The sequence below is a fragment of the Bactrocera neohumeralis genome, chromosome 6, assembly GCF_024586455.1.
Source record: "Bactrocera neohumeralis isolate Rockhampton chromosome 6, APGP_CSIRO_Bneo_wtdbg2-racon-allhic-juicebox.fasta_v2, whole genome shotgun sequence".
NCBI classification, from domain to species: Eukaryota; Metazoa; Arthropoda; class Insecta; order Diptera; family Tephritidae; genus Bactrocera; species Bactrocera neohumeralis.
The window spans coordinates 68,691,597-68,705,099 of record NC_065923.1 but is presented as its reverse complement, the minus strand read 5'-3'; the positions used below and the strand labels follow the sequence as shown (position 1 = coordinate 68,705,099).

Below are 13,503 nucleotides of genomic sequence, written 5' to 3'. Positions count from 1 at the left end.
TGACAGTAACGGGCAGCAGAGGGATATTTATGTGAATATTACAGTGTTGTGTGTGTGTTTGGTCATAAAAACCTTCAAAACACGTTGGCAACGCCACGCAACAACAGCTAGGCCACAGCAACATTGTAACAGCAGCAGTTGTTCGCATTGTTGCAGCCGCCAGCGAGCAGACAAAAAACGAGAAAATTAAGACAAGGCAGCAGCTGTTGTCGTACAGCAACAACAACAACGTTGCACACATTTTTTTGCTTTTACGGTTTCTTCTTCTTGTTTTTGTGTGTGTTACTTTGTTGCCATCGCCTGCCTACAGCACATTTGGCCACAACAAACACGTACGCGAACGCAAACGCTCGTCAACGCGCTGCTCACGTTAGACGCCTGCGTCGCCTTCGCTGCCGCGCACTCAAACTCACACTGCCATACAAATTTATTTTGCGATTGCTGCTGTTCACTTTGTTTCGTTCATTCATCGTTCAGTTTGCTCCACAATGCCAGCAGCAGCAGCATGCCTGTTGTATTGTTATCTGCGCGTCCGACAGCTGCGTCAACACATTGCTAGAGCCTAACTAAGGGGTAGTGGTGTGCAGGCAGTTCGCAGCCTGCAATAATAATCCGCTCAAGGCTTTTGGCGGACGTGCGTGTGTGTGTGTGTGAGCAGCAGAAAAACACTAAATATTGCTCGTTTGCTCTTTTACCTGACGCGCTCTCTCATACAGTGCGGAGCGCAATTTGCTCTGCTTTTATTATTTTTCTTCCACGCATTCGCTTATCTAGCATTTTCACTTATGCACCGCTTTCTAAACATTACTTACCGCTCTCCGATGTCGCTGCGTCCATATAATTGCAGTTGTCTACAATAACAATAACTCGGTCTGTGATAATAGCGCTCAGCAGGTAGCTGTAGTCAACGTTTCTTTGCAGCATTGCCATTACTGGTGACCATGTTTGTCAAACTGTATGCAATAAAAGTTTGGAAAGCTGTGTAAAATTATTTATCAGAATGATATGTGGAAACATACACACATTTAAAATATATATATACATACATATACACTTTTGTAAATAAATTAATGCAGACTTTAAGCTGCATATGGAACTACATACATATGTACATATGTATGTACTTATCTGAAGCATGTTCTATGTCTTACAAGACGAACGATTTCAAAGATTTCAGCAACGATTTCCATTAATCTCATCATTAATTGGCAATTTGTGTAACGATATTAGCCGACTTCATGCACTATGTATTGCAGATCAATTTCTCAAATAATAGTAGAGATAGTTCCGGGGTTCAATATGATTTTAGTGAGTTGTTGGAGAAAAGAATATGCAAACAATTGTTACAAAGCACCAGACTGCTCTGAGAACTCCGAGGAAGAAAGGAATTTTTCGCGATCTCACACTCTGCTCTTCACTGATAATATGTCATTGGTCGCTAATCGAAAAAAGAGTCAAGTTCTTATAAGAGCACACAGAAAATTTGACGAACACGAATAATCAATGCAGTATGCTTCGCGCAAACGTCAGTTGACATTTTGGCCGATCAGAAGGAGTTTGGAGTGGACCAGACCTCGTTAATCGAAGAAAATTGTCAACATATTCTTTATTTTTGACCTGTTTTGACGTGGTTTTTCGGCTTCGGTTCACCTTTGCTACGATTTTTGGACGTTGTATCGTCTGTTTATGGGTTGTAAGCATACATAGTTCCATGACTCATCGCCAGTAATAGTGCGTTTCATGATATCCTGGTATTCGAAACGCATTGTTGTTTTTCAGACGTTAACCCGACGCTTTTTTCCAAAAAAAATTTGTGATTTTGGAACCAATCGTGCTTTCACATTTCTTTTTCATTGATCCGTCACATATTCCAATGAGAAATATTTAATAATGTTGGGTTTGAAATTTGAAACAAAAATTTTAAGAAGAAAGGAAGAAAAGTCAAGTATGAGCCTGCGCCGTGCATTGCAACTTTTTTCAGCAATAAAAAATGGTAAAACTGTAGAAAGTAGATAAAAGTGATATAGAAAATAGCTAATAACATGTACTCTTCTAGAAAAATGCTATTTAATGCTCTTCAACACGTGGAAAAGCCCGAAACTAGAGGAAGGAAAAACACAACTTTAACCTTAAAATGTTGGTACAATACGCCAAAGGATCCCTTTAAAATTCGAATAACCAGTAAAATAAATCTTACTTACTCTTTTTTCAATTGTCTCAACTTATGAACAACATAATCGGCCTACTGAGCGTACTATTCACAACACCAACAACCATCTCGTGGCCCAGCATTCATTATTGGTTAATATTCGACCGAATGGACCACGTTCAGCACGCAGTGAAGAAAATATAGCAGCCGTAGCTGATAGTGTACACGAAGACCATGGAGAGTCGATTGGGTGCTGTTCGCAGCAACTCGGACTGTCGAATGGAATGACTTGACGCATTTTACGTCGATATCTTAAATTGAAAGTGTACAAAATACAGCTTGTGCAAGAACTAAAGCCACTCGGACTTTCCAAGTGACGTCGCATCGCTCTATGAGCTCTCGAAAAGTTCCAAGAAGATTCGACGTTTTTAAGTTTGGAGCTAATTCTTACACACATTCACAGTTTTGCAAACAAAAATAACTTGATTCGGGTAAATATATTGGTTAATCGAAAAAGTATTTTCGTATTTCTCATAAAACTTCGACTTATTTTTTATTTTTATGTTAAAAAATAAATAAACAAATATGTGCAATTTTGGTCGACCACTTTTTGTCATTTTTCCGCCAGAGACATTATTCCATAAGTGTAAAACTTTCACCAGTGTAAATCGAAATTTCCAGAACGGAAGCGAGCGAACCATTATTGTGCTACACGAAGTGATACAGCATTGTCTCCGTAAACTTCACAAATTTCATTGGTGGCTTGCAAGGCATTTTTCCCTTTTTTAAACAAAAATTTCAAAATATAGCGAATTTCTTCGTTATTTTCACTTGTTTTTGAACAGCAGTAACTTTTTTTCAATTTCCCCGAATTAATTTTTTTTTGTAAAATGAAGCATAAAATCTCACCTTTCCAACACTAATATGGTATGACACAATGTGATTGGTAGCACTGGAGATATACGACTGCAACGACATCTATTGACAAAATACGAAAAGACTACCCAATATTTATACACGTGCTTATACATACCTTTTGTTGACGTAATTTAAAATCTACAGTTATTTTAATTTATCCCAAATCAATCATATTAGCGCTACACTTTCGGTAGTATTATTATTTCTGCTACACCGCATTTCCAACTGCTGCACTAATGACATTTGGCGCTGCTCTCACTAATGCAGTGCCTTTCAAAACTCGTTTAGCGACGCATAACACTGCCAGCCACCAAAATCACAAGCGCTGCACTGCGTGCTCATAGCGCCATAACGACAACACAGCATCAATATTCGCGCTGGCAATGCTGCCACGCATAAGTTCGTAATCAAAACAAACCGAAACGAAACGAACGATTCAATTGAAATACCGAAGCATGACATAAAACAACAAAATTAGCCCATTCTATTAGTAACAAGCTGAAAATAGTTGGCAAATGTAAGCGTGTTCTGTTGTAATTAAACGCTTCGGTGTGTTAACGTGCTGTGGGAATTTTGAAAATTTAAATAATTTGAAAAAGTGTTAAACTACATGTGCCAGCAGCCGAGCAACCCAGCGCCGAAATTGACAAATGTCAGCGGTTGACTGCTGTCAATGTGACACTTGAGTTTGTTATTGTCGATTGTTGATAGCTTTGTTGTGTCGTTTGCACTGTGCATCGAGAAAATTTGTGCTAATTTTGGCCATTGGTATTTGTGTATTTGTTTATGAAAAGTTCAGCTTGTACTGTGCGCGTGTGGTTGTAACTGCTGCTTGTAACTTTAGTGCTTTCAATTGTGGTGTTTAGAAAAATTTCGTGCTTTCATCGGGGTGTTCGCTTGCCATGAACAATCAAAGCAATGTTCGTTTGTGCCGTGCCGTGCAACATCAGCCGTGTATTTATGATCACGCCGTGGCGAATGCGGTTACGCGAGAGGCTTACGATCGTGCCTGGCTGGAGATAGCCAAAACGTGCGAGGAGTCAGGTGAGTGCCAGTTGAGGGGGTGCATTTCGGACGTGCGTAAAGGGTTGCCAACTACATACCTTTTTGGCAGGGTTGCCTGAATTAATCAATTAGTTAGGCTATGCGCGTTAAGGTGCGAAGTTAGTGTGTTAGGCCAAACTAGATCTGTACAAAGCGGTCTAAGTTTGAAAACTTATTCTGGGAGTAAGGAAAACTGAACAGTATATTATATAATACATATTTAAAATTAAAAAAATATATATATTCACAAAGAAGAGCTCAATCATCGGGATTACATTTTTTAATTCGGCTAAACCGCTTAAAAACGACTTAAGGGGTTAAATTAACTTGGAAGTCTGAAAAGCGCGTTTTTTGTGATTTTTTTTTGAAGAATAATTTGTGACAAATTAAAAAAAAAATATGAATGAAAGAAATTAATGCACTTTTTAAACGACGCCTAATTTTTATAAATTTTTATTACATATCTTGATCACGTAGCCAATCTCCAAGAGGACCTCCGAAAAAAAGTGTCTTGCCATGAGAAAACATTAAAATTATCTCTCAGTTAGACTTTACATATCCTTACAGGAAAAAGTCTAACGGTGTGATATCCACAATCTTGACTGTCCCAAATATGAAATTATTTGCTCACCGAAGTATTCTCTCAATAAATGCAATGATTGATGCGATGTGTGGGAAGTGGGACCATGAACTTCATTTTCAGACGTCAAATACACGGTTATCATGGCGCGATAACGGTTGCCATTGACGGTTACGGCGTCATATTTGAAGAAATATGGACGGATGATTCCAGCGTCCCACAAACCACACGAAATCTTTGTTTTTTTCTTGATGAAATTGCAGGTCTTGAATCTCATCAGGTTGCCCTTCGTCCCAAATGCGGCAATATTGCTTGTTTATATACTCATTGTGCCAGAAATGGGTCTCATCGCTGATAACGTCAGTATATGTAAGTTGAGCGAAGCGCGAGAAACACATTCTTTACAGATCTTGAATTTTCGTAACAAAGTTGAACGATTTGTAAGCGTTGTTCAAGCATAAGTCTCTTCTCAATGAAATGCCAAACAACAAACAATACTGAACAAAAATATCATGACAGTTTTAAACGGCTCACGCGGGATCTGTCAAAAAAGGCTATTGAAAAAAAAAATACTTTTTCTTAGATCACCCTTTGTTATAAATAAATACAGGTCGACTTGCCAAAAATCAATTAATTTTTGTGAAAAATTATACATTTCAAAGTAGCTTTGAAAATCGAAATTTTATTGAGAATCTTATTCCTTCGATCAACACCTGAAAAATATATCAAAGAATTGATCAAATTGCAAGTCGATCGCTTAAATCATTTTAGAGAGATTTTTCTCAATGATTCTGAAAACAGTTGTACGAGAAAAACGTCTTCAAAATCCGATTTCAATTAGTTAAAAATTTCTCCGAAGTTATACGCCGGTTCAATTTCAAATTTTTGAAGAAAACTCACAAACAAATATAACCCTGATTTTTGGACATTTATTAGAAAAACAAATATATTTTTTTCGTTTTAATTTTTATTAGTTTATAGTTAAAAATATATTGTAAAGAATGAAATAAATTGTGCCAAATAAACATTGAAAAAGTTAAAAATAGAGGCTAAACAAGCCAATGTCTGATATTCAACTAACAAGTATCATTGGGCTTACCTTTCTACACTTTAAATCTGTTAATATTCTGTTATTTTAAATAAAATTTTGGAAATTGTATCTCCGGCAAAACGTTAGTTATACCAATATTCCAGCTACTTCCACCGGTTTCGGAGAGAATGATCTCTGGCGTGTAACACTATTTATCAAATTCTGTTGTGAAGTGTTCTCATGGTTGCACCCAAGGAGTGTGTTCTTTGAGGTATCTGCTGCCCCATGTGTCTCATACATGATCAATCCGCTGCCTGCCAATACAAGATTGCGACGTTTTATCTCGCTATCCTTCGACGTAGCCGCTTTTGGAGCACTTGGGAGTAGGTTACAAATAACCGACGTGTGACCACGTTGCAAATTGTTAAACCACGAATTGATCATTATCGAAATGCAAGTAACAGCGTGTATGAGTGATTTATTTTCTAAAAAAAATAATCGAATCACCGACCGATTTGCCAGTTTCCATTTCTCTAAAATGCTGAAATTTTGTCAGACAATTTTAATGTTATACACGACAGTAAAGTTTCTTGCGATAGTGGAGTTGTCTGGTGGGGAGGTTAAGTATTTACCGGAATAAACAAAATTAACGAAGTGCCTATCATTCTGAAAAGAATCAGTCTATTTGCTCCGGACTTTCCCTCTTATGATATCAAAATAGATATACTATTCGAGTTCTAACGCCAAATTAGACTAGTTTAGTAGTTAGGTTAGGTTTCGTTAGATGGCTGATCTAAAGAGATCACACGTGGACTGTAGTCCTTTGTGAAGACATAGGTAAGAAAAACTTCTGTATCCGAATTTATAAATTAGCAAATACTTGTAGCTTAGTAGCTAATTTGCACAGGCGTTTAATTTTCATTCCCACCAGTTTGGTGGGATGTCTGATGGTATGCGCTCCCAAGTGTTTAAGTCTTGACCTTTCAAACGTAGTTCAGTCAAGAAGGAAGTGTTGAGCTGTTTCCATCTCGTCTTCTTCCATCCAGCTTCTATGTACAGATAGCGTTTGGTAAGATTCCAGGCCTTACAGCATGGACGCCAATAGTGCAATGACCAGTTAAAAGCACAAAGAGGCGAGCCTTACTGAGAGCAAAGAGATCACTAGATTTCTTGCGATCGTTCTTAGGCCAAAAGGCTTATGAACCGATGGTGGCCCAGCGCTGGCCAAGTTCCCGCGAAGCTAAGCTATCTAGTAGTAGAACACAAGAGAATACTAGAGCACCGTTCAGCTCCCATTCTAATGATAGCGGTTCTAGGGTGCCTTTCCTTGCTAGCTCATTAGCTTTACAATTTCCTGAGATTCCGCTGTGGCCTGGCAGTCATACCAGTTTTATCACAAGGACACTCGATGCTATGTATAGCGAGGTTAAGCACTCCTTGACCAACCTTGAATGCACTGTTCATGAGTTCAAGGCTAGTATTCCCGCCTTGCTATCTGAGTGGATGGTTACTTCTTTGAAGGAGGCTGCACTCCGGAGCGGTAAATCTACTACTACCTTAAAGGCAAGAACCTCGTCTTGGAATACACTGCAATGGTCAGGTTGTCTGAAGCTGGAGTTGTTAGAGAGCTCCTGACAGTTACAGAAACTAATGTATGATAAATGGATAAAAATTCAGAAGTAGCAACAACTAATTCTACACTTTATATCGATCCATATTTTAAATACCGTTACAATACCGAAAACATTTCTTTTTTTTTTGTTAACTTTCATTACAGTTGATAGCTGCAAGCAACGTTGGCGCAATATACGAACCACTTTCGCACAACAACTAGTTGTATCACCCAAAACGCGTAAAGGTAATCGCGCACGAGAGAACAACCTGCACGATGTGTTAGAATTTCTTATACCCCATATAAATGACGAACTGCCGTTTCGCGAAAGCGATGATGAAGGAGCAGAGATTGAAACGACAAGTGTTGATAACAAAGTTAAAGAAAATGCAGGCGGCTCGATCAAGACTGAAGTAGACGACGATTTATTTGAAGAGGATGCGATCAAACGCGAAAACGAGCAGTTAAAAGGAAATATTAAGAATGGGGTAGGGATTAAAATTAGAGAAAAACATAATACTGAAGATGTTAAGGTAGAAGCTGCCGGCAAAAGACCACCATCTGCTAGACTTAAAGTGTTGAGAAAGAACAGCGAGGATATTAAAGTGACTGAAAGTAGGCCTATTAGAAAGGCACAGTCCTTAGGAAAGCTTGTTGATACAGAAGAAAAGCTACAAGCTTTTGTTGAAGCTGAAGTGACTAAGAAGTCAACGAGTTCAAAGAGTAAAGTCGGCACATTTTACATCAGTCCCACGAATAGTGAGTCCGGTACATTTTTTATCAAGAAAAGTGGCGATAGCAATGAACCTGATTCCGCACCAGAAAATGAAGCCAATGCAGCAGCTACTGAGAGTATTTTAGGCGAATTTGAGCATAATGAAATTGAGCAGCCGGAGAGCAATGTTGATGAGACTGAAGTTGACGAACAAAACGATGAACCAAAAGACGATTTTGTTAAAACACGACAATATCGTTATAAGCGCGCTTGTAAACGTGGCTCCGGTAAGAATTCGGCAAGTCAGCGTAATTTGCGTCAAAAAGATAGTTCCATGAAAAGTATTAGGCGAAGCTCACACCGTTTGAAATCACTAGGCGAGGCTACAAACCAATTGATTGCGGCTGCTAAGCTGTCGAAGAAAGCAGGCGACACAGCGTCAGTTGAAAATCAAACCACAAATCTTACAGCGCATAAAAGAACACGTACCTTATGTATACCACAAGGTGATATCAATATGGTAGGGTCACAACAAGCCACAGCCACACTCATTAAAACGTTCAGAGAGGAAAGCTCTTTAAGTCCACCTAGAAAAGTTGTATTGCACGATCTCACTGCTTCACAAGCTTTTAACGATCAAGGCGTACAATGCAATCTGCCGCCAACTTCAAGCGACGATGAGTTCTTCGACTCATTAAAACCCTACTTGAGCGAAATGAATGTGCGCCAAAAGTTGCATTTCAAGAAGAAGATCTTCGAGTCATTAATGGAAGTCTTCGATAGCCCTAACGATTTCCCGACACACGACGAAACGAAAGCCATCATACCGAAGCAATTGAGCGCGGTAAGTAGCGACGAATTGCATTTAGTGCGCGAACTCGTCGCTATGGTGCAAGCAGCCAAGCATACGCCAGAGCTCAACTTGAACTTGAGTGGTGGCAGTAGCAAATTGGCCACTAAGGCGAGCGCAGAAGAGTGTTCTATGACCTTATCAACTCCATCGATGAACTTGAGCGGTGGTAGTAGCGAGTTGGCCGCTAAGACGAGCGCAGAAAAGTGTGCTATGATTTCACCAACTCCATCGATGCGTTCTACGCCATCACAACCGCCGCCTCCACTATCACTACGTGTTTCACCTTTCAATGCTCCAACAACAACTGCATATCAAAAGACGAATAGGCCGACACCCATGTTGCTCTCCAGAGCCGGTGGAACTGCAACTTCTACGCAAACAACAAACACCACAACCACAACATCAGGTATACGTCTCATACGTAAATTGGTTAAGGTGAACGACGTCGGCACTTCAGCTTACAACTTGCCCGCCACAAGTGGTGCTTATGGGTCGAACAACGGTGAGATCGTGCATCGACGCATTTACCGGATTTACCCCAAAATCAATGAAACTTACACCAATTTAGAGAATGCCGTGAATGGCAGCGGTGTTGGCACGTTCATTGTGCCGCGCAGCACCGCTGAGGCTACATCCAATAAGGTCGCAACCGGCAATAAGTTGGCCACCACCGATTCATCAACCCCCACCGCTTCACCAACTCCCACCGCTAACACAGCAACTAATCAAAAGCTACGTCAATTGGTGACACCGGTTAGGAGTATTAGTTCCTCGACAGTCGTGTCCGCCGCGTCCGGGAGCTCAACTCATGCAACCGTTAAGGCTGATCGCAAGCCATCAACAATTCGTGTCGGTGCGCGTCCGCCAGCACGCCGTTATTCGGTTTGTGGCGCCTTACCAAATGTTACTGCCACCAGCAACTATTTAACTACCACTGCCAATACCAAAGGACCGGTGTGCACCTCACCGAAAATCACAATTGCCCATCGCCGTTCGCCCGCCCATGTCGTGGGCAGAGAGGTTTTCAAATTACCCACACCTTTTCGTAGCATTATATCCAGCGCAAACGCTACTGTCTCAACTGTTCTCACCAACACGACTAGCTCGAGAACATCGCCGGCACTTAGCGTGAGCGCTAGTGATCGCAGTCCGGCTGTGCGCGCGGTACCCTTCAATATGGGTTACAACAAATTCGTACGCAATGATGACAAAACACCTGCATGGGCGTCCTCCAGCAATCCTAAGGTTTGTCGTGACTCTTCAAGCTCTTCACATGTCAACACCATTTCGTCATGTTTTACGGCTTCTGGTCCCGTTGTTGGCGACAAGCGCTCGCTCGCAACGCCCGCGGAATATGGAAAGCGTAATCGCTCTCTAACAGAGCAGCGAAAGGATTCGGAAGCAGTCGACGGCGATATGGCGGATATGGGCATCATTGCCTCTGATGACTTTGCCGTATTGAATATTAAAAGTGAACCAGCTGATGAGGATTGAAGTTTTTCTTACAAAAATAAATGCTTGATTTCGTCTTAAAAATTTATAATCTCTTTCGATTTATTGTTGGTTTATATTACTAATGTGAATTAAATTGTTTATTGCTACTGAATTATAATAAATTTGAATTTGAAAGTTATGTTCCATAATATCCATCTTATTCAATTGCTAGGAACTTCTTCGTTGACTGAACTGAGTGGTAAGTTTCTTGCTTCGTCTTTTCGTCCTTTTATTCGATGGTCAGTTTGAACCGGTAGTAACTCGCCCTTGATTTTCCCGTAATTGAACTATCAATATGTTGTTTAAGGTTTGCCTTTTACAATTGGATCGAATAGAATGATATTCTTGCGAAGAACTATAATGTACTCGTTATTTACTCTCTTTCTGCATCTTCCCAAAAGGATCTCTTTATAATTACTGAACCTTTGAATTTTTCTTACGTCAACTCACAAGTTGAGAATATTTGTTTAGCTCAGAGTAAAATCGATTAGATTTTGAGTTACTAGTCTCAAAATCATTCCATCATCTATACCACATCTCGTATGACTATAAGATGAATGATGTAGAAGCCTTAAAGCATAGCTCACAAACTGACCTTTGCGAACGAATTGCCCTTATGAGAGAACTTTTAAGTAAAGATCCTTAATTTTGTGAGCTGGAAATGTAAGACAGTCTTGATCCACATAACGAACTGTGAAGTTACCGAATTTCCGCCTTACGAAATTACTCAATAGAAAACTGGTTCATCTTTAAGTGTTTTGGGAACGAATTGTTCAAAGAGCAGGAACTATAGGATTTCTTCAGGTACTCCGGCGATAGTTTTGGCCACTGTGTACTTACCTCCGAGCACACCTTGTCTATAATTAGGGTATAATCGACAATGATTAATTTTCCTATGTAACTGCTTGAATTTGCAGACTTGCAGTAGAACTACGAAGTAAGTGAATAGCATTTTTTGTTGGACCGTTGAGAGAGCAACATTTTTTTGAGGAACGACCACTTTTGTAAATATACCATATTTAGTTTTGAAAGAGGTGGGGGAAAAAGATCAAGCCCTGCGTAGTAGTGAAGCTTGAGAGAGTACATATGTACTTGTTGTTAATGAAGTATAATTTCGAGAATCTGCGCGTTTTTAAGATATGATTTATCAAAAACCGAACGAGGTTTCAGACAAGGGATTTCCTATCGTCAATCTATTGCTGGAGAATATAATTCGAGCTGCAGAGCTGAATAGAGACTAGAGACACTCTACAACAGTGTACAACTGTTGGCGTACATTATTTCTGCTTTTTCCAGGTTGGACAAATAAGCAAACCAAATGGATGTGGTAGTGAACGTGAGCAAGACGAAATATCTCCTGTCATCAAACTAACAGTCGTCGCACTCTCGACTTGGCTCTCACGTCACTTTTGACAGTTTTGAAGTCGTAGATAATTTCGTCTATCTTCGAACGAGTATTAACAGCAACAACAAAGTCAGCCTTGAAATTCAACGCAGAATAAGTCTTGCCAACAGGTGCTACTTTGGACTGGGTAGGCAATTGAGAAGTAAAGTAATCTTTCGACGAACAAAAACCAAACTCTATAAGTCACTGATTATTCCCGGCTGCATGGACGACGAAAACATCTGAGGAGTCAGAGTTAGGGATTTTCGAAAGAAAGTTTTGCGGAAGATTTATGGTCCTTTGGGCATTGGCAACGGCGAATACCGGCGTCGATGGAACGATGAGTTGTACGAGATATAGGACAACGAGACAACGGCTGCGCTGGTTAGATCATATCTTCCGAATAGATGAAAACATTTAAGCTCTGAAAGTATTCGACTGAGTACCCGCCGGTGAAAGCAGAGGAAGAGGAAGACCTCCACTCCGATGGAAAGACCAGGTGGAAAAGGACCACCTGGAAGTCTACAATTGATGCTAAACAGCAAAAGAAGAACGACTGGCGTGCTGTTCTTAACTCTGTTACGCGGTGTTTACGCTGACAAAGAAGCAGAAGAAGCTTTCTGTATCTTACCGTAGTTGTTCGGTATAACTCCACAGACCTTCTCTAAACCTAGTACCTGCTTTTGGAAGATACCCGCTGATTTTGATAGACGGATAGAGAAATATATCAAGATCAACGGAGTATAACCTCATCCCTACTACGCTGTTCCTTTGGACCAGTTGGTATATTTTCAGATAGTATTCTCCTCATCTACTGTATTTAAGTAGTAAATAACAAATAAAAGATAAAAATTTATGACACCATCAAGTAGTTATTTCATTGACTAATTGAGCGACTGATTTAGTTCTCAAACGGCATAAATAAATAAATGTAGACTATTTGCCAAATACGTATATACTATAAACATGTGTGTATGCTAGATCTGCCGTGCAACCATGCGGCATATCAAGGCCAGCCAATCAGCTGTGCTCGAAGCGTAAATATTGACCACATTAGTTATTTTATGCCGCCACACAATCGGCGATATATATATGTATGTATATACGTGTATATATGTATATATCTATATGTGTGAAGTGTATATAATACAACGCAGTGCCAATGAATTATGACCGAAATATAATCTTGATTAGCCAGTAGTAAATTATAGTGCCACAAAGTTACCGCCACAGCTTGATGAGTTGTGTGGCAAGCAGAGCGAGGTGTGGTGCAGGAATCCCACTAATGTGCAGTGCATTATTGGTGGACAAACGGCGAGCAAAAAGGAAGTTCGGCAACAGATGTGAATCAGGTAACTTTAAATTGTGATTAAGCATGTAATTGTGTTGGTATTGGTGTGTGTGTAATCTATACCTCATAGATGTATGTAAGTGTATGCCACAAGTGGCAACACGTCATGTGCACTGTGAACTAGCCAAATTGCAGCTGCATGCCTCTATGTCCAGCTGTCTGCCTGCCTGATTGCCGAACCATTCGTTAGTGGCATGCCACCAAAATCATATGCAGTAGTAATGATGATGGTAAATAGTTGTAGTGTGCAACAATTCATATCGTATGACTTTGGGTCATACAAATTAAATGCAATTTTGATTGTTATTGACAGCAAAGAGGATGTGGCGAGTCGCTGGCAAGCATTAAAGGTAAGGTAAATACGCAGACACGC

At 40.0% G+C, this 13,503-nt stretch overlaps 1 protein-coding gene across 1 annotated transcript; it reads left to right on the top strand.

The window, feature by feature from the left end:
* The first annotated feature begins 3,525 nt into the window (after positions 1 to 3,525).
* Positions 3,526 to 10,544, top strand: LOC126763778 (uncharacterized). The gene is made up of 2 exons (XM_050481564.1): positions 3,526 to 4,111; positions 7,499 to 10,544. The coding sequence occupies exons 1-2, from the start codon at positions 3,970 to 3,972 to the stop codon at positions 10,393 to 10,395; spliced, it is 3,039 nt and encodes a 1,012-aa protein (XP_050337521.1). The 5' UTR covers positions 3,526 to 3,969; the 3' UTR covers positions 10,396 to 10,544.
* Positions 10,545 to 13,503: the final 2,959 nt, after the last annotated feature.

What these genes read in the sequence shown, in the direction of transcription:
- LOC126763778 (XM_050481564.1), top strand. Translation starts at nt 3,970, where the DNA reads ATGAACAATCAAAGCAATGTTCGTTTGTGCCGTGCCGTGCAACATCAG. An exon ending in CAAAACGTGCGAGGAGTCAG is followed by an intron (nt 4,112 to 7,498) that starts GTGAGTGCCAGT and finishes CTTTCATTACAG; the next exon opens with TTGATAGCTGCAAGCAACGT.